This window comes from Phyllobates terribilis, unplaced genomic scaffold (assembly GCF_046119375.1).
Source record: "Phyllobates terribilis strain yellow unplaced genomic scaffold, ASM4611937v1 Scaffold_4__5_contigs__length_816908805, whole genome shotgun sequence".
NCBI classification, from domain to species: domain Eukaryota; kingdom Metazoa; phylum Chordata; class Amphibia; order Anura; family Dendrobatidae; genus Phyllobates; species Phyllobates terribilis.
Window position 1 is genome coordinate 218,337,630 of NW_027362764.1, and position 21,308 is coordinate 218,358,937.

At 39.4% G+C, this 21,308-nt stretch overlaps 1 protein-coding gene across 1 annotated transcript in view; it reads right to left on the minus strand.

Annotated features, from left to right (window-relative positions):
* Positions 1–21,308, minus strand: part of MRPL3 (mitochondrial ribosomal protein L3) — a 118,392-nt gene that overhangs the window by 19,934 nt on the left and 77,150 nt on the right. Inside the window, exons 7-9 of the mRNA XM_073678087.1 lie at positions 12,304–12,412; positions 5,379–5,456; positions 5,185–5,262 (exon numbers count right to left, since the gene is read on the minus strand). Of these exons, the coding sequence (XP_073534188.1) occupies positions 5,185–5,262; positions 5,379–5,456; positions 12,304–12,412 (265 nt within the window). The remainder of the gene's footprint in view (positions 1–5,184; positions 5,263–5,378; positions 5,457–12,303; positions 12,413–21,308) is intronic.

The following is a 21,308-nucleotide window of genomic DNA, read 5'->3' on the forward strand; positions in this document are numbered from 1 at the left end:
GTTTCAGCAGACGGAACAGTATCGGGATGTAAAACCTGTATAATCGGTGCATAAACTCCATTTATTTTTGGATTTTGACAGTGGATATTACTGCTGTGTTTTCTTGAAACTGTAATACCCAAAGTAATTTTGTACCAACAGTAAAATATGAAAAGCTTGGCAAGTCAACTCTTTAAGACCGTATACCCTTCAATTGCCTTGTGAATCATGATAGTGTCTGATTTGTATCCAGAAACAGTGCCACTCTTGTCTGCAGGTCATGTTTCATATTGCAGTTCAGCCCCACTCAAGTATATGGAGGCTGAGCAGCAATACCAGGCAAAGTATTATGCCAGGAAATATGGATGTAATTTCCTCACCCACCATTTTTTTATTTCTTTAACATTACCGTATAACAAAGTACTGAAAAACAGACATCAAATTCCAAATGCGGTGAGAAAAACCTCGCAATTCCATCGTTTCATTTGGTTTTCACAGCGTTCACTGTGCTGTAAAAATCACCTGGTAACATCATTATTCAGGAAAGGATGGTTATGGTGATACAAAACTTATATGGTATTGGGCTTGTGTCGCCATTATTTAGATCTGTAACTTTTTATTTCTCACTGATCGTTCACTCACCTGCCTTCCATTTTACATAATGCATCTAGTAGTGCGGGGCTAGGTAAAATAGGAGGCAGGTCAGTGAACGATCAGTGAGCCATCATAACAGCATACATATGAATAAGTAATCAGAGATCCAGAGAGCGCCCCCCACAGGCCGCCCCGAAGCACGAGCATATCATTATCTCCAAACTGAAAGTAAAGATTACACAAGAACCACAGGATGGATTTCATCAACTAAGGTATTTTAATCAGTGTAATGTCACCCACCTGACAGTGTATGTAGTTTACTGAGCACAATCCTGTTGACAGGTGCGCTTTAAAGAGAGGTTCTGATGCAGCTGAAATGTAAACCCATAAATACCAATATGGCATAAGACTTTAGCCAAAGAGAACACTCCAACTAAAATGTGCCATTTACTACATGCAAAATAGCGTAAAGATCTTGTAGAAACATTTTTGACATTCTCACCCCTATTCAATTTTTAAACATCTTGAAAGCACCACTCCAGCATTTTCTTTAATCTAAGTTTCCTGACCCTACTATTAAACTCACCAGCCGCTGTGTTCAACTGTTCCTGGCGTCACTCCAGCCTGACTCATACACTTACATTGAGAAGTGACTTGCAGATCGCCTAGGAAAAACTGGAGTGATCCATCAGGTTACAAACTACAGAAGACCAACCAGAAGACCAGAGAACAGAAGACAGCGGCTGCTAAGTATAATACAAGGGGCAGGGAACTTAGATTGGTTGCAGAACTCCAGCGATGCAATTAATAAACGCGATGGAGTGGTACTTTACTTAAAAATTTTTTTTTTACAAAATTACATGATGACCACAACAGAACATTATACTAATGTGATTCTGAAGAGATTTTCTGAGCTTACAAAAAAGTACTTAAACAGGTCTCAGTGCTCATCAGATGATACTGCCATTGTGTGGAAGTAGTTATTTTTCATTTTCATTATCTTGCATGTCCTGTGCAGCACAGTTGCTTTAATTCTTTCAGTGCATGCTTTTGGGAAAGAATACCAATGTAAAGACTATATTATCTTCTCACAAACATTGTTTTTACTAAGTTTCCTCGATCTTCCTTTATTAGTGTAACGATGTGCCATAATAACTCACTGTCCTCACAGACGGCACACTAAGGCTTTGTGCACACTGTGCGTTTTTGCAGCTTTTTTCCGTGCGGAATTGGCCCCAAAACACTAAGGAATCCTTATGCCAGCATAGTCCATGAGAATCCTGAAGTGCTGTGCACATGATCAGTAATTTTCCTTTCAGTATTTGCTGTGCGTTTAAATCTGCAGCATGTCAATTCTTTATGTGTTTTTGCCGCATTTTCCACCCATTGATTACAATTGAGTCAGTCAAATCCACAGCAAAAATACGCAGCAAATCCGCAAACATTTTTAGATCAGCTTTTTTGCTGCACCTTTTTTGCTGATTCAATTGATCTAAAAATGTTTTCGGATTTGCTGCGTATTTTTGCTGTGGATTTAACTGACTCAATTGACGTCAAAGGGCAAGAACGCACAAAGAATTGACCACGGGTCACAGGCGTCGGAAGATGAGAGACTACTACTCCCATCAGCCTACCGCTGCTGTCGTTGATAACAGCTGTGCTCATGGTAAAGAAAAAAAAAGTCGAAACAAATCAATATTAAAATAAAAAAAAAAACAACAAAAAAAAAATTATACTCACCTTAACCTTATAGGATCATTTGTAGAACAGTTACATTGAGACATGTGACTGCTTTACCCGGCAATACACTGACAGAAGCACGATTGCTCCCGCCGTGCATAGTGCTGAGCTGTCGAGAGAGAGATAACAGGAGTTCATCAGCTGATGAGCTCTGATGATCTCACTTACGGCACCGCCGCTGCATGAGAAAATTCTTAAGCATAGATGGTGCCGTAAGTGAGGTCATTGGAGCTCATCAGCTGATGTACTCCTGTGAACTCTCCCACGACAGCTCAGCGCTATGCACGGACACAGGAGAGATTACACTCCAGCCTGCTGATGTGACTGTTATACAAATGATCCGATCACCGTGGGACACTCTGGATTATTTCATCACGTCGGACAGGTGAGAGCTATGGTTTTTTTTTTGTTTTTTTTTTACAGGTGACAATGGCTTCAAATGGATTGGGTGTTAGGTGAGGATAAGGTTGCTTTTTTATTTTATTTTCTGTTTTTTTACTGGGGACAATGGCTTCAGGGGATTAAGCGTTAGGGGAGTATACTGTGTTTTTTATTTTTAAATAAATGATTAAAACCGTGTGGACTTGTATGTCAAATGAAGGATTTTTTTTTTCAGGCTAAGCGCCAGATTTGGCGCATCCTACTGATGCGCCACATTTGGGGCGTCTGAGGGCTGATGTTATTAGCCTTAGGGGGAGCCAGTATCCATGGCACCTTCCATGACTATTAATATCAGCCCACAGCTGTCTGCTTAGCCTTTCCTGGTTAGATTTTAAAGGGGACCTTACGACAATTTTTTTCTGGGGCCCCCTGTAATCTAGCCAGTAAAGGTTAACCAAACAGCTGTGAGCTGTTATTAATAGCCAGAGAACATGTTGGCCTAATGGCGCCTTCCTAGGCTAAAAATACCAGCTCTGAGCTTCCCCAGAAATGGCACTTCATATTTGAAGTGCCAATTCTGACACTTAGCCCAGGCTCTTCCTGATGCCCTGGTGCAGTTGCATGGGAGTAATGGGATTAGGTGTTGCTGACACCAAGCCCTAGGTTTAGTCATTACTAAACCTGTAAGTAAAGAGATAAATAAACACATACACTGAGAATAAAACATTATTTGAAATAAAACAGACACATTCTTTAATAATTTAAAATTAACCCATTATACTCCCCCCAGGTCCGACGGTAATCCAATGGTTAAAGAGATGTCACATGTTTCTTTTTTCAAATATCTTTATTTAGCTCCAAAAAGCGTTCATTACTGTACAAAAACGCATTAAAAAAACTCATGCAAAAGCACAAGTTTTTTCCGCAGCGTTTTTGCTGCCAAGAGATGCAGAAACGTTGCAGAAATTTCTGCAAATACTCAACGTGTGCACATACATTGCCTGCTTGTCTGCTGGCCAGCATGTGAAACATGCTACTTCCCCGACAGTGAGGAAGGTTAACATCTAGAGGAGCTTCAACATGAGACCACAGACAAGACTGGCTTACAGTAGACATTTCAGCTAATGACAGTGCATTAAGGCCTAACCTTACTACAACAGCTAATGACGTGCATTAAACATAAAACTCATTTAATATTTAATGAGAGACCATATACAAAAAATTATTAACTTGAAAGCAATTTTTTATCCTGTTTTATTTTTTTTTTTAAATTGAATACCATGTGTTAATCCGATATCCAACAAAAATACAAAGCAAGCATTTATACAGTCCTTGAAAAGGCACTGATGTCTGTCCTCAGCAAAACCATACACATGGAAACAGAATTGCTGAGCATAACTTTTGTTAAAGTTTTAGCAAGGAAATTGCCATTTAATAGAGAGAACCAGGTCACTGGCTATTCACTGAACATACCTTTGTACGCAGTGAATAGCCATTTTTATTGTAAAAAGACTTGCTTCATCAGAGCTGGAGCACTCCTGGGTGAAACTAAAAAAAAAAAAAAAAAAAAAGAAGTGTCTTTCCACAATACAGCACAAGAGGACAAAGTCCAAGCCATCGCTGAATGTATACTCAATGGACAAAACTTTTTTTTTTTTTTAATATTCGCATTTACAATCAAAGATCTTAGCAATTGTGGTTTATTTTACTGTAAGATAGGGTTGTGCCCACAATGTGCTTGGCGTACACATTTAAAGCGTGCTGGATAACATATGCACTAAACATATACAAGGGTACGTGTCATAGTGTCTTTTAAATAGTATAGCAATATAAAATGGCCAGAAGAGGAAATGAGGTATTCTCATATTATATGCATGGCATGAGCAATAAAAGAAGTAGCTTTCCATAAAAGAACAGTAAAATTCAGTAGGTCAAACTAACTATAAGCTTGACCAGTCCTTCCATTTGGCTGGGGCAAATAACACAGCATTTAATGATAAAGAACACAGCAGAACTTCTTATTTGTTATGATTAATTTTAGAATGCGTAGAATGAGAGGCTGCCACAGTAACCAGACTCTACTGCCATCTAATGGACCATGTAGCCAGCATCACTGGAGGCATCCCTCAAAGGGGTTGCCCACTACCATTATACTGATGACCTATCCTTGGGATAGGTTACCAAAATAAGATCATAAGGGTCTGACACCCAGCACCCTTACCGATCAGCTATTACAACATCCAGCAACACCCCTGCTCCGGGTACTGAAAATCAGCTGCTTTTCAAATGAATAACTAGAAAGTGCTTCTAGTAAAACTGTAATACTGTGCAACAAACAATGTACTTCACTGGTAAAAACAATCTAAATGACTTCTGTTTGAAACAAAGGGTTGCAACAATAATACGGTTAAAACTATGTAACTACCATCTCTGAAATAAAAAAAGCACATTTCTAAAAGGTCATAGAAACAATAAAACATTAAATCTTACCTTAACTAAGCAATTTGTATGCCCAGGGACTGAACCATTCACGTATATGATGTTGTGTTTCGTATTCACTCTCCACACCTAATTAACAGAACAACAATATGCAAATATTTTGATGGAAACTGAAAAAAGGTGGATTTAAAGGTAAGACATTTTGTTAAAACTGACCAAGAAATCTTAACTAGAGAACTACTGACCTTAAGTGCATAAGAAGTCCTGTAGAAGTTTCCCAACGGACCAGGCATTTTTGTACCTGGGAACACACGAGCTGGATCCTGTTGAAAAAAACATGAATGCATTCACTTAGAAAGTTCTTCAAAAATCAAGTTTGTATAAAAAGAGTTTGTATTGATGGTTCTTCGCTATTATAATTATGGAGCAGCTAGCAAACGTGCTAAATTGTTAAAATTGTCACCGTCACATGAATGCGTGCACAATTAATATTAATCCATTTTTTTTTAATAAAGTTCACTGAAGTCTAACAATGTTACACAATTGTTATAAAAAAAGGAGAGACATTACTCCTTAGAGTCGCTGTCATACAGCTCTTAGCTAGCTAAATCAGGCAAGGGTTGTTAAAGGGTTGGCATTAGATGTAGCAATGAAAAGTAACTAAGTGTCACTAGAGTTCCAGTCCTCTTTTTCTCTGAAGAGGTTATTTGCATATTTTAATTCCCACAGAGCACAGCATGGCCTGTAAGTCTCCTTACATCGCACTATAGACAAGGAAAAATATTAGCCCTTAGACAAAATAAAGTAAATATACATAAAATTATAAATGAATGGCAGATCTGACAGTTTATTTAATTTAAAAATTTGCATATGCTTGAAATTAAAGCTATAAAATTAGGAAAACCAGAAGAAGCTTTCTAAATAAGAATATGAGCTATTGGCAGTTCCAGATATAGAACAGATACCTAAACCGCAGAGAAAAATTCTAGGTCATTATATATTTGTACATTTGTTCATAGGCCCTTTTAGCTTTATATATGAGTTTTTTCCCCCCTTCCTTACAGGCTTGTCCGCGGGGTGATCAGAGGACGCGCTCGACACTGCTGGACTGGCCACTCACCAGTTGTCGGGTTGTGCGCCTCTGATCGCCGCCGCGGTCAGCACTGGTTCCTCTCACCAGCACTGTCTGTTTCGCTTGTCCGGCGCCGTGCAGCTCTGGCGTCAGAGGCGTGCCTAGGTTGCCGTGGCAGCAGAGGCGGACGACGCTGTCCTCCGCCCTGCTGTGCGCGGTGTGCCCGGGCCCGCCCAGCCGCCGGAAGACACGCGGCGCCGGAGTTTGCGAACATGCTGATTGGTCTAACACCATCACCCAGGCATATTTATACACCCAGTCATACATATTTAGCCACGCCTCATGACGAAGCCACGAAGGCGAAACGCGCGTTGAGGCGCGCTATCAGCTCCCTCCTGACAGTACCTGCACACCGTATTGAACAAGTCACAAGGTAACCTTTTACTGTTATATATGTGAACAGCACAGAGTCATACGGTTTCAGCTTATGTACGCATCACACATGGATTTACCTTAAGGCATGTTTAGAATTGGCTACTTTTTGATTTCATGCACAGGGACTCATTAGCAGAAGTCATATCAGCAGACTATATGCACTGTGTTCCAAATTATTATGCAAATAATATTTTCTCAGATTTTCCCAAATTACCTATATGAATTGCAGTCATTTTAATTTTCCAGTCAAATAACTATTAGAGTACAATTGAAAGGTTTTTGTACAAACTGCCTATGATAACAGTATATTTAAAAAAAAATAAAACACTGAAACTGCACTCAAAATGCATGTTCCAAATTATTATGCACAGCAGAGTTTTCAACCTTTTCATTTTAATAAAGAACAAAAAAAATGGTCATTTTTGAAATTATAAGCATTAGCAGGTTATTACAAACTGAAATCAAACAGTTTTCAACTCAAAACTTTATTCTAGGTGATGTAACATTTGCACATAGGACCCCTTGTTCGAAAGGAGCTTCTGAACTCTCTCATTCATTGAATTTGTCAGGTTTTGGATGGTTTCTGCTTCAATTGTTTTGCAGGAGGACAGAATACCCTCCCAGAGCTGTTGCTTAGATGTGAACTGCCTCCCGCCATCATAGACACTCCATTTGATGATGCTCCAGAGGTTCTCAATGGGGTTGAGGTCAGGGGAGCATGGGGGCCACACCATAAGTTTGTCCCCTTTTATGCCCATAGCAGCCAGAGATGCAGATGTGTTATGTGCAGCATGAGACGGGGCATTATCATGCATGAAAATGATCTTGCTGCGGAATGCACGGTTCTTCTTCTTGAACCATGGAGTTCATCTTTACCCCTTCAGGGATCCTAAAAGGGCCGACAATCTCTCTCCCCATGATTCCAGCCCAAAACATTACTCCTCCTCCTCCTTGTTGGCGCCGTAGCCGTGTTTGCATGGGGTGTCCATCAACCAGCCATCCTCCACTCCATCCATCTGGACCATCGAGATCATTTCATGCATGATAATGCCCCGTCTCATGCTGCACATAACACATCTGCATCTCTGGCTGCTGTGGGCATAAAAGGGGACAAACTTATGGTGTGGCCCCCATGCTCCCCTGACCTCAACCCCATTGAGAACCTCTGGAGCATCATCAAAAGGAGTGTCTATGATGGCGGGAGGCAGTTCACATCTAAGCAACAGCTCTGGGAGGGTATTCGGTCCTCATGCAAAACAATTGAAGCAGAAACCATCCAAAACCTGACAAATTCAATGAATGAGAGAGTTCAGAAGCTCCTTTCGAACAAGGGGTCCTATGTGCAAATGTAACATCACCTAGAATAAAGTTTTGAGTTGAAAACTGTTTTATTTCAGTTTGTAATAACCTGCTAATGCTTATAATTTCAAAAATGACCATTTTTTTGTTCTTTATTTAAATGAAAAGGTTGAAAACTCTGCTGTGCATAATAATTTGGAACATGCATTTTGAGTGCAGTTTGAGTGTTTTATTTTTTTTTTAAATATACTGTTATCATAGGCAGTTTGTACAAAAAAACTTTCAATTGTACTCTAATAGTTATTTGACTGGAAAATTACAATGACTGCAATTCATATAGGTAATTTGGGAAAATCTGAGAAAATATTATTTGTATAATAATTTGGAACAGTGTATATGCCTCTTATTTGCAGGCTCTGCTATATCCAATAGAACATCTCATATATGTGATGCTATGATTTTACCACATCATAGTACCTAGTTAAATTTGAACTAGTTAGGTTAACTGCTAACCACCTGCTAATTACTCCCTCTGCAGACTCCTCATATATGTATATTGGTGCAGTTATTATCCTTTTCTACTGTTGTTGCAGAGTTTCTGCCACGAGGGATATGGTCTCTCTTTTTCTCCTTGGTGTTTTCCATCTACCAACTTGGTTGTATCTCTCACACTAGCCAACATCTATGTAATGTAATGTTTTACCCTTTCTATATATAATTTAATAAATATATTTTCACTAAGAGCTTTTTCTCTGGCTACTCTTTTGGAGATTTGAGATAATAATAAGCATAGCTGATATCTTGGCTACATTTCTCTTTCCTTTGGTTTAATTCTGTACATAGATTTTATACAGTGTTGTAATCATAAATTTACATATGCCTTAGCCACATTCATTAAAACTCCGTTTTTAACAATTCCTGACGTTTAATCCTAGTATCCTAGTAATCCCACACAGACTTTTGAGAGCAGGGCTCAGTAGGGCCATATCATCACTGCTAGGTCTCATTCTTCTTCTCTCTACTGACATTGGCTGTGTGTTTCGGGTCATTGTCTTGCTGCAAAATAAATTTGGAGACAATTAGACGCCTCCCTGGTGGTATTGGATGATGGACAAATATTTGCCTGTATTTAATCAACATTGTGACCACCATTAATCCTAACCAAATTCCCAACTCCTTTTGCTGAAAAGCAGCCCGAAACATGCAAGGAACCTCCACCATGATTCACTGTTGCCTGAAGACACTCATTTTACCGCTCTCCAGCTCTTCGACAAACAAACTGCCTACTGTTACAACCAATTCTTTAAAATTTTGATGCATAAGTCCAAAGCACTTGATGCCATTTCCCGGCACCTCAGTTCTTATATTTTCATGCACAGATGAGTTTATTGGCCTGGTTTCCTTAAGAAGGTATGACTTTTTAGCCTCAACTCTTCTATGAAGATCAGTTCTGAACAGATTTCTAGATCGGTGTAGATGTTCAACTGTTGCTGCCAGTTCTTAGCTGATAGCACTGCAGGACATCCTCTAATAATTATGTGTCTTTCATCTCCTGCATTACATTTCCTTGGTAGACGACTGTGTCTATGGTCAAGGTTGCCCATTTCTTAGTGCCTCTTCAAAAGAGCTTTAAACAGAACATTTTGAAACCACAGTCTGCTTTGAAATATTTGCCCAGAAGACACCTTGCTGATGCACTGGAACTACCTTGTGTCTTGTTGCTGTGCTCAGTCTTGCCATAGTTTCAAGTCACAGGTCATACACCATCTTCTACAACCTCACTTTTGTAGCAGAGTTTGGCTGTTCCTCACCAAGTTATAAACCTCCTACATGGCTGTTTCTGTTAATTACTGTGTATCTATCTAAATATGAAAATGTTTCTCATGATCACCTGTTTGATAAAATTAGCTGCTCATACGTCGGAATGTACTCCTACAAAATCTTTGGCTTTGTGCAAGTGTACCTAGAAGAACTGATGCTGTTTTGAAGGCAAAGGGTTTCCACACCAAATATTGATTTGATTTACATTTATTTTGTTCCTTCAATTTGTATGTTATTAATTGATAAAAATAAACTATTAACACTTCTATTTTTTAAAGCATTCTTACTTTGCAGCATTGTGTTACACACCTGCCTAAAGCACTGGAGCGGTTTTGGGTATAAAGTCACGAGAAAAACTAAGAACATCGTCTTGAATACCATGGTTTTATTTATCAGGATATAAGAAAAAAATAGTCTAGTCCTTATAAAAGGTATTAAAATTGGGTGACTACAAACTAAATTGAAAAACACATGACCTATAACACCTTGTCATTATTTAACAAAAAAGTAGGCCAAAATGCCTATGCACTGTGTGAAAAATTAAGCACACCCCAAGACTCAAATAGCTTGTAGAACCACTTTTGGCAGAAATTACTTAAAGTAATAATTTTCTGTATGACTATTAGTCTCTCCTCTACTGGAAAAATGTTGGTCCATTTTTCTTTACAACATTAAAGGGAATCTGTCACCTGATTCATGCTGCCCAAACTGTGAGAGATTGTGAAGCAGCTTCAAGCAACTTCAGGATTCACAGCTACACAGTTCAGTACAGTTGTCTGATTCGGTCTTTGGGCTACACAGAGAAAGAAAAGGAATTCCTCTCTCACTGTGTATGGGAGATATCACAGCAGCTGGTCTTCTCCCACTAGTTCAGAGAGAAGAAAAAATAATAGATAGAGCCCACAGTGGGTAAATCTAGTGGAAAATGCAAGAAACAGGCACATAATAGCCAGAAGTAGTGTTATTCCTTGTGTACACACATATACACACGTGGTCAAAATTGTTGGTACCTCTCGTTTAATGAAAGAAAAACCCACAATGGTCACAGAAATAACTTGAATCTGACAAAAGTAATAATAAATTAAAAATCTATGAAAATGAACAAATGAAAGTCAGTCATTGCTTTTCAACCCTGCTTCCACAGAATTTAAAAAAAAAATTAACTCATGAAATAGACCTGGACAGAAATGATGGTACTCTTAACTTAATATTTTGTTGAACAACCTTTTGAGGCAATCACTGCAATGAAAAGATTCCTGTACTGTCAATGAGACTTCTGAACCTCTCGACAGGTATGTTGGCCCACTCCTCATGAGCAAACTGCTCCATTTGTCTCATGTTTGAAGGTTGCCTTTTCCAGACGGCATGTTTCAGCTCTTTCCAAAGATGCTCAATAGGATTTAGGTCAGGGCTCATAGAAGGCCACTTCAGAATAGTCCAATGTTTTCCTCTTAGCCATTCTTGGGTGTTTTTAGCTGTGTGTTTTGGATCATTATCCTGTTGCAAGACCCATGACCTGCGACAGATGATGCTTTCTGACACTGGGCAGCACATTTCTCTCTAGAATCCCTTGAGGGTCTTGAAATTTCACTGTACCCTGCACAGATTCAAGACACCCTGTGCCAGATGCAGCAAAGCAGCCCCAGAGCATAACAGAGCTTCCTCCATTTTTCAGAGTAGGGACAGTGTTCTTTTCTGGATATGCTTCATTTTTCCGTCTGCGAACATAGAGCTGATATGCCTAGCCAAAAACTTCCATTTTTGTCTCATCTGTCCATAGGACATTCTCCCAGAGGCTTTGTGGCTTGTCAACATGTAGTTTGACAAATTCCAGTCTGGCTTTATGATGGTGTAATCTGACACTGATGTTCCTTGAGCTTGAAGTTCACCTTTAATCTCTTTAGAAGTTATCCTGGGCTCTTTTGTTACGATTCGTATTATCCGTCTCTTTGATTTGCCATCAATTTTCCTTCTGCGGCCACGTCCAGGGAGGTTGGCTACAGTCCCATGGATCTTACATTTCTGAATAATATGTGCAACTGTAGTCACAGGAACATCAAGCTGCTTGGAGATGGTCTTATAGCCTTTATCTTTAACATGCTTGTCTATAATTTTCTTTCTAATCTCCTGAGACAACTCAAGATTACAAGATTGTAGACACCTGTGATGCTAATTAGTGGACACAACTTGATTTAACATGTCCCTTTTGTCACATTATTTTCAGGGGTACTATCATTTCTGTCCAGGCCTATTTCATGAGTTTAATTGTTTTAAAAATTCTGTGGAAGCAGGGTTGAAAAGCAATGACTTACTTTCATTTGTTCATTTTCATAGATTTTTAATGTATTATTACTTTTGTCAGATTGAAGTTATTTCTTTGATCATTGTGGGTTTTTCTTTCATTAAACGAGGGGTACCAACAATTTTGACCACGTGTGTATGATAGCTTATTTAAAATCACTCAGAAATAACAGGTATGCTTTAATGTAAAGAATAAAATGCTATTTTCCCCTATATACTATCAAACTTATTTTCTGACTTACGCCAGCAGCAATAGCACCAGGCCTACGATGTGTTTTAGTCTGTCCATGAGATGCTGGCTGGCCTTTAAACCCCCATCTCTTCATGACTCCTTGAAATCCTTTACCAATTCTGAAAGCAAAGGAAACAAAGAGAATGTCATTTCTAAGTTATGTTTTCGAAAAAAAATGTTTTTGTAACTATAACATGCTACTGTATATCTGAGATTAATTACACAGCATCGCTAAATTGGACGTAGATGACAAAAGTATTCAGTGCAGTTTATCCCAATCTACATCAAAAATAGCTTGCAAAAATTATTCAGTTATGTACCTCAGAAATTAAACTTATATTATAAGAAACCAGCCTTAAAATATTGGAAAAATAAAAAAATTACTTTTGGGATACAATGATGAAATAAATGAGAAAATCGCTTGGTTCGTAAACTTAGCGCAAAATGACGTACATAAACAATAGAGTAACCATAAACCTCAGGTTAATTGTAGATAATGACGGAGCATATGCAAGAAGTTGTGCAAGAGTGCAAATTCAAGCAGGTCTAGAATAAATTCTTGAGTGCTTGAATTAACACTCTTGCACAACTTCTTTGTATTCAAAGATAAGTTCTACCTGCAGACCCCAGGGACCGCCATGGGTACAGCGTGTGCTCAGTCATATGCAAACATGTTTCTCGGCTATTGGGAGAGCCAGGGTTTCAGGGTGATGGAGCACACGCCTCGGACCAAGTACAAGGTTGGTTCCGCTACATCGATGATGTTTTGATGATTTGGCAGGGAAGTGTAACTGAGCTAATTGGGTTAATGCAGGGACGGAATGATAATACTTTAAATTTAAAATTTACATATAAATGGCATCAAAATCAAATTGATTTTCTGGATATACAACTGTATGTTGAGGCAGATGGCTCGATACAAACAGATCTATATCGAAAAGAGACAGCGGTAAATTCATTGCTCCACGCCTCCTCGCCGCATGTGTATCCAGTGATCAAGGCCATCCCAGTTGGTCAGTTATTGAGGAACAGGTGGGTTTGCTCCACTGAGGAATCATTTGAACGACAAGCAGTTGTTCTTGCGGATAGGTTTAGAGCCAGAGGATACAGTGGCAGATGTATCAAGAATGGGTACAAACGAACTAAGTCAATTAAAAAAGAAGATCTTTTGGCATTAAATAAAAAAATCAAAACAGATTATCCTGAAGTGAGCTTTATTTTCACATCTAATTGGCAATGGAAGCGGATTCGCCAAATTCTTAATAAACATTGGCAGATCTTGAAAACTGATAACTCACTCGCATCTCACTTACCATCCGTTCCACGGATGACACCAAGACGGAGCAAGAACCTGAGGGACCATCTGGTCAACAGCCACTATATGGCTAAAAAGAAGTTATGGTATGACTCACATGGGCCTAGAAAAGGATGTTACCCATGTGGAGAGTGTGCTGCCTGCCCCAATATTCTAAGGTGCAATAGACTTACTTCTTCGGATGGGAATACTGAATACACAATAAGTAATTACATTACATGTAATACCACATACGTAGTCTACTATGCCACCTGTCCTTGCTCTCTTATTTATATTGGCCTCACCTCTCGTGAACTTAAGACCAGGACTCGCAAGCATGTACGTGATATTTTGGCAGCCAAGGACACCCCCGATCCATCCACTTTGAAAAGCATACCTAGGCAATTTTGGACCCACCATGGATCTGATCCACGGGGCCTGAGAGTGAGAAGCACAAGTAAGATCCACGGTGGGATCGGGGGGGGGGTTGATATGAAGCATATTCTAGCACAACGGGAGTGTCAATCGATCGTTACCCTAAATACTTTGGCACCAATGGGACTGAATGAAAAACTCAGTTTTGTCTCATTTTTATGAGGATGTCCTCTTCTTGTCCAGCTTGAAATATGGTCTCTGCTATGTATTATTACTTTATTCCCGTTTTTTAATTAATTTTTTTGTTGTCTTCTATGTTTTTTAGTTTCTTTTTATTTTGTGTCTCTCTGCCGTTGATGGTACTATGGATGCGTACTGGATATACCCTGTCATATTAATGGTCAACTTAATGGTCGTGCACCGACTAATTTATTTTGCACTGTCACTTTAAATACTCATTGCTTATTTGCACCATTTTTTAAATTTATTACTTTCCCTTTGTGGTCATTTGCAGCACATTGTCACTTTCACATGCACTACTGCACTTTAATATCATTCATACATGACCCAATACACTTTGTTACACTTCATTTCCGTGCTTCAACTATTGCATATTACTCTGATCATAAGATTTCCTTGGGTGACCCCCTCCTCATCTCCTGCCCCCTTCACCCAAGGGATAAAGCTTTCCTTCCATATATTCATACATGACTGCGCTGTAGGACAACAATCCGGTCTCCAATAATAAGGCTGTTGTTGTGCGCAACAGACTCTCCGCTGTGTTGTACCATGGATGGCTGCCTAAAATATGTGGTGCGCATGTCCCCCTAACGTCAATGGGTCATAGTTTACCAGACATGCGCACTACATGAGGACGGCCATATCGGAGACGACCCGAGCAGCGTGGGAGCTGGAACGCATGCACCGCTAATTACCGGCAGCTGACACAGGTACATATATATGCACTCAAAAGGACAGAATAGGACATACAGCATTCCCTTGAGAAAGTCACTCAGCGAAACGTGCGTTGGGCCGCTGGGAGAGCGCGTGTAGCCAGGTTACACCATGGGTAAGCAGATTCTACTTGGATTCTGATGTTTTGTTACTTGTATGCAATAGTGGATTAGAGGCACCCGACATATTACACCTTATTGATATATAACAGGGTTCCCACATGCTGCACCCATAACCTTATAATGCACACTACTGTCCTCTCGCTTATGCTGATGTTATTTGTTTCCTCTTGATGAAACCTTGATACTGTTTTTGATATATATATATATATATATATATATATATATATATATATATATATGGAGGTGCATCGCACTAAATTAGATCATCATCAAAAAGTTTATTTATTTCAGTTCTTCAATACAAAGAGTGAAACTCATTATATAGAGTCATTACAAACAGAGTGATCTATTTCAAGTGTTTATTTCTGTTACTGTTGATGATTATGGCTTACAGCCAATGAAAACACAAAAGTCATTAGCTCATTAAATTAGAATAATTAACAAAAAACACCTGCAAAGGCTTCCTAAGCGTTTAAAAGGGTCCCTTAGTCTGTTTCAGTAGGCTCCACAATCATGGGGAAGACTGCGACTTGACAGATGTCCAGAAGGCAGTCATTGACACACTCCACAAGGAGGGTAAGCCACAAAATGTCATTGCTAAAGAAGCCGGCTGTTCACAGAGTGCTGTATCCAACCATATTAATGGAAAGTTGAGTGGAAGGAAAAAGTGTGGTAGAAAAAGGTGCACAAGCAAGCGAGATAACCGCAGCCTTGAAAAGACTGTTAAGAAAAGGCCATTCAAAAATTTGGGGGAGATTCACAAGGAGTGGAGTGCTGCTGGAGTCATTGCTTCAAGAGCCACCACACACAGAAGTATCCAGGACATGGGCTACAAGTGTTGCATTCCTTGTGTCAAGCCACTCATGACCAATAGACAACGCCAGAAGCGTCTTACCTGGGCCAAGGAGAAAAAAGACCTGGACTAGTGATCCATCTACAATTAACTTGTGGTTTATGGGTACTCTCTTGTTTGGGTGGTTACATCCGATGGTTGGACATGTATGGAGTACTCTACTATTCTATTCTTACTAGTAACTATCGTTGGGAGGGCGCTTTTATATAATTTGATATGACCTCGACCAGGTTACATGCTTGGTGTTATATGAATTTTGTTTTAGTTTAAAATGACGTACATGTACGTTTGAGCCGCAGTTAGAATGTGTGGATGGGGCTAAGGAGTTGAGGTTGAGCTACCTATATACATGGTAGACGCAGGCTATCTTACATAGCCGACACCTGTCTGACAAAAGACAGACACCAGTCCTGAGATTTTAACAATTTAAATGCCTCGGTCATCCAAATACAGGGGCATTTAAATGGCGTCGTTGCCGATGTGCTACAGGACTGGCTGTCATCAGTCAACGACGCAATAGCGGTGCGCAGATGTGTTACCATGGCAGCCAGGGATCTGCTAAAGGATCCTGTCACTGTCATCTTGGTACTGCTGTGAAGGTCAGCCGTATATGCAGTATAAGCAATAATAATAATAATTTTTATTTTTATAGCACCACTTTACAAAGAGAGCAGCATAATGTAGAGACAAAGACCCCAATTCCAGCAATGTGTCACTTACTGGACTGCTTGTTGTAGTTTTAATAATCTGCTGCTGATAAAACAGTGATCTTATCTCTAGTGTACTTGTAAAGCTTCAGGAATATAGTCTGCCATATTCATGAGCTCCATTTAACCCTGCTCCTGCCACCGATTGACAGCTTTCTGTGTGTACTGTGCATAGGCAGAAAGTTGTGAATCAGTAGTGGGGGTGGGGCTATACATAGCTCAGCAATCAGAGAACTGAAAAACTGTAGCATGCAATCCTCTAAGTGATACATTGCTGGAATCAGTGTCTCTGCCCCCATTTCATGCTGCTCTACATAGCGTAGCAAAAATATGGTGACTGTTACCCTTAAAAAAAAAATTAAAAATTCATATCCTCCCTCCATTTTTTTACATTAAAAATGAAAAAATAAACATTTGTCAAGTCCGTAAATATCTGGTCTATTAAAATCTAAAATAATTTCAACCATACAGTAAAGCGAAATAAATTCAAATGCCAAAATTGTGTTTTTTTAGACACCACTTCATCAATAAAATGCAATTCAAAACGTCATATGTGCCCCAAGATTAGCATTACTGGTAGTCTGTCAGTAATATCAAAGCCTCCTAAGCTGCATATGTGAACATGAAGGTCTTTGAAATATAAATCCATCAACTCCTTTATATCTTCCATCAATGTCTGCATTCCCATGTAATTAGCATTTTAAAACATATGTAATTGAGGTGTTCAGTTGCTCTGGGCGTGTCAGAGCACTTCCTGAGTCTCTGTATCCCAAGTTTGTTTCTTCACCCAGCATTAACATCTTTAGCACTCTGTGCAAATAAGCGTGTGGCCTCCCTTTTTTTTGGCAGGACATTACATTCATATAGTTCCCCATGACTGGGTGTTCATTAGCCGGGTCTCAGTCCTTCTCAGCACCTATTCACATTTATGTTACTTGACACATGCTAAGGTTTTAATATAGGACTGTCCTGAATAAGGTCACCTTGTCATCGTGGAGTGGCTTTTATATTTTTTCGATCAAAATGATGCTAGCTAAGAACTCTATATTATTGTCATGCACTATTGCTATTTATTTACTGCCGGGTATTGGCTTACATTGTTTTCATCTTAGGTTTTGTCTCTTTAGCTTGATAGCCTGGCTCCTTACACCACACAGTGAGCTATCAATTAAGCTGGAGGCGTTGGTGCTGGGCATGGAAAAAAAGCTCAGAAGGTAGTAGCTTAAGTGCTCTGTCACACCCAGAACACCAAATCAACAATTTTCACATCAATTAAAATGCTAATTACTCAGGAACACAGCAACAGATAGAAGATGTAAAGGAGTCGAAGATTTACACTTGCCCATATATGTGGTTAGAGAGGGTTAACCTTACTGACTGATTGCCTTTAGAAGGACTGTGTCATGTTCATTAATGTGCCGGTAAAAACAAGCAGCTTTGCAATTTACCTCCTATTAAAAATCCTCTCCATTCTCAAGAACAAATGGATTTTCAATTCTATTTCTTCACTGCTGGCTGCCTATGGTACGGCCACCTCCGAATGGCTGGTCTCCCAGGCTTGACACATTCCCTTTAATAAAACTGTCAGCTCTGAGTGCAAAAACATGCAGTCACACAGCTCTATTAATAGAAAAATAAAAATGCTACAGGTCTCAAAAAAGAGCGTCAAAAGACAAATGATTTTTTTCTTTTTATAAACTTTTGAATTTTTTCTCACCACTTAAAAAAAAAAAAAAAAAATCTATGCAACTTTGATACTGACGTAATTGTATTGACCTGGAGACTCGTATTTCCAGACCAGTGGCAAGGTCTCTCTCTGTCCCCGAGAACGGCCTCCTACGTGCTGGTTTCTGCGGCTCCTTTTTGATTAACTGGCCTGGCCCGACATTATCATTGCTGTGTTACAAATATTTGACGTTGCGCCAAGCAGAGCTGTGGATTCTGCACAATAGGATGCAGTTCTCAGGGCTTGTGGCAAGTGACCAGAGATTTCTGACTCGGCTGCTAGACTGCGTCCTGAGGATTGATTCGCATCAACTATTGGGCAGCACGGTGGCTCAGTGGTTAGCACTGTAGCTTTGCAGCACTGGGGTCCTGGGTTCAAATCCCACCAAAGAAAACATCTGCAAGGAGTTTGTATGTTCTCCCCGAGTTTGTGTGGGTTTCCTCCGGGTTCTCCGGTTTCCTCCCATACTCCAAAGACGTACTGATAGGGAAGTTAGATTGTGAGCCCCAATGGGGACAGTGATGTCTATAAAGTGCTGTGGGATATGATGGCACTATATAAGCAGAGCATAATAAATAGCTAATTGTTAGGCTATTTTTTCCAGGTCCACCCTACCTCTTCAGCTTTGACTAAAGTGCTTGGGAGAGTCCATCCATAAGGCTGCAGTAAAGTTGCATCATTACTTGTACTAGAATTCAACTTTACAGGTCCTTGCTCAGAAAAAAAAAGTCTCCTTTCATTTTTAGGATTGGTGCAAGCTTGCTAAAAAAGTTCCCATAAAAAAAAAAAAATTAGAGCTTGAGATTTTTTTTCTAGTTTTGCTTTTCAATATTTATCGCTGTTAAATATTCCTACTGTGGAAGAAACTACACCTAGCTAGGAGGAAACTGTCCCAAGAGGTGGTGTCAGTTTATTAGTAACCATGTACAAACAATCGCTCTGTCTGATGTGCCCAATAAGTAGGTAATCATACAATCTGACCGTTTCTCAGGTGCATATAAGCTGGCATCAGGTGCCACAAATTAGGTCAGTGTCATAACATGCGTCATTTAATTGTTCACTCTAACATTACAAATGAGTTGAACATATCTGCTTTGTCCTGGAGCCTGTACCGAAACGGAACAGTGCTGAACAGCAGTAAAATGCCAATTAGGGCACTCTGTGGCCAAGGTTCTTTACAGCTGCTTCGGTAAATATATGGATGGATTTTAGCAGGCATGATGCCCACTGGGAGAGCTCACCTGATGATGCTAACCTAAGCAGAGAAAGTGCTCATTATATAATGGCACACACAGATCATCCTGAAAGTGGGTTAGCAAGCAAGCTGCACATCCTCAATTAATTGGATCCCTCTGTGACTTTGTTCCTTTATCGGATGCTAAACATGCACTGTATGTTTTGATTCTGGGCATAATTCATATATCCACTAATATAGATTACTTTGCATGTGCACCTACTAAAATTACAGTTCTAAAAAAAAATGTAAAAACCCCAACAGCCTCCTTTTTCAATTTTTGAAGAACCGGAATGACAACCAATATGGCCGGAACCAGTGTCACCCAGCTCTCCAAGACTATTAAGGCCTCATCCGTTTTTCACGCCCATGTTCTCTCCAGTTTTGCATGTATTGGTGGCGATTTGCGTGGGGTCCTCATTTCCTCATCTCATTATTGCCTACTTCACAGGTTCTTTGGTTTTTACACTTTATTTATTTTCAAAAACCTTTATGCTCCTTTGAACTGGTGGTTAGGTTGTGCTGGTTTTATCTCATTTTCTATGGAACAGTTATTTACGGTAATTGTTTTTATTTGTGGTTATTAGACTTTGATATGGTCATATTCATGTCAGGTTAACCATCAATTCATGATGTTATAACATTTCTACTGACATTGATGTGTCAATGTAGTATTCCAAATAATCTGTTTATTGCTGTTTTTGTATGTTGTTCTTGTATGTTTTGCACTGTTTCAACATGCTCTAAGGAGATCCCAATTTATTGAGTGGTGCCCTCATTATCCTTTTTGTACATATAGTTTTGCATGAAATGCATATCCGTTATAGTCGATGGGGCTATTCAAATGGCTTTGTCTTTTTGCGGAATTAGGGGCTGATACATCAAAGTGTTTACGCCAGAACATTTTGAAAAGTCGCAATATTTTTGCACAAAGCGAAGTTGTGCAACGAAATTGTGGCTTTTGCCTGTTCTCTCCAGCTCCATCAAAATGGGCAGAGCTGGCAAGAAGCAGGGGAATGACCGGGCATGACTACGTCCATCGGTTAAATTCATCAAAAGTGACAGTTTTTAAGCCAGAAATCTAACATTTCCGGCAAGGGGCATGAAGGTGCATGCTACTATTGAGATCGCCGAATTCACTAAGTGGTGTGCATCTATTAATGAATTTGGCATATTTTTTTCCTGCATTGTCCTCAATAAGGCCAATCTTAATAAATAAGGGCATGAGTGTTCACAATAAAATAAAGAAGAAAAAAAAACCCAGACATAGGAATGGGGCCTAAGTGGCAAATCAGCCTAGTTATGCATCACTCTTCATTCTAGCTCTGTATAAGGCTATGAGGATTGGCGTGATCCCTGTACAGACCAAAAATCCCTTTAAATCGCAGAGATCTAATAACTATACCATCCAATGTACTCTTCAGTAAATATTTGCCAATTAACTAATATGATACACTTATAAACCAGATTATTTTAATTCAATGTTTAAGATTTGGAGTGGAGCAATCTACCTTTGTTCTTACTTGTCAAATGATCAGTAGACTCCATTCCTTTTGTCTGCTCATGCTGTCAGATTTCTATTCCTTGGCTATTGGGTGACTCCAGTTTAAAAGGAATGTGTCAACAGAAAATGATCTGTGAATCTGTCAGTAGGATCAACCTTCCTAAGCAGTCTATATGGGCATGTAGGAAAGTTGAATAAAATGACACCTTGATATCAGCAATCCGATGTCTTATTCCAGAAAAAGTT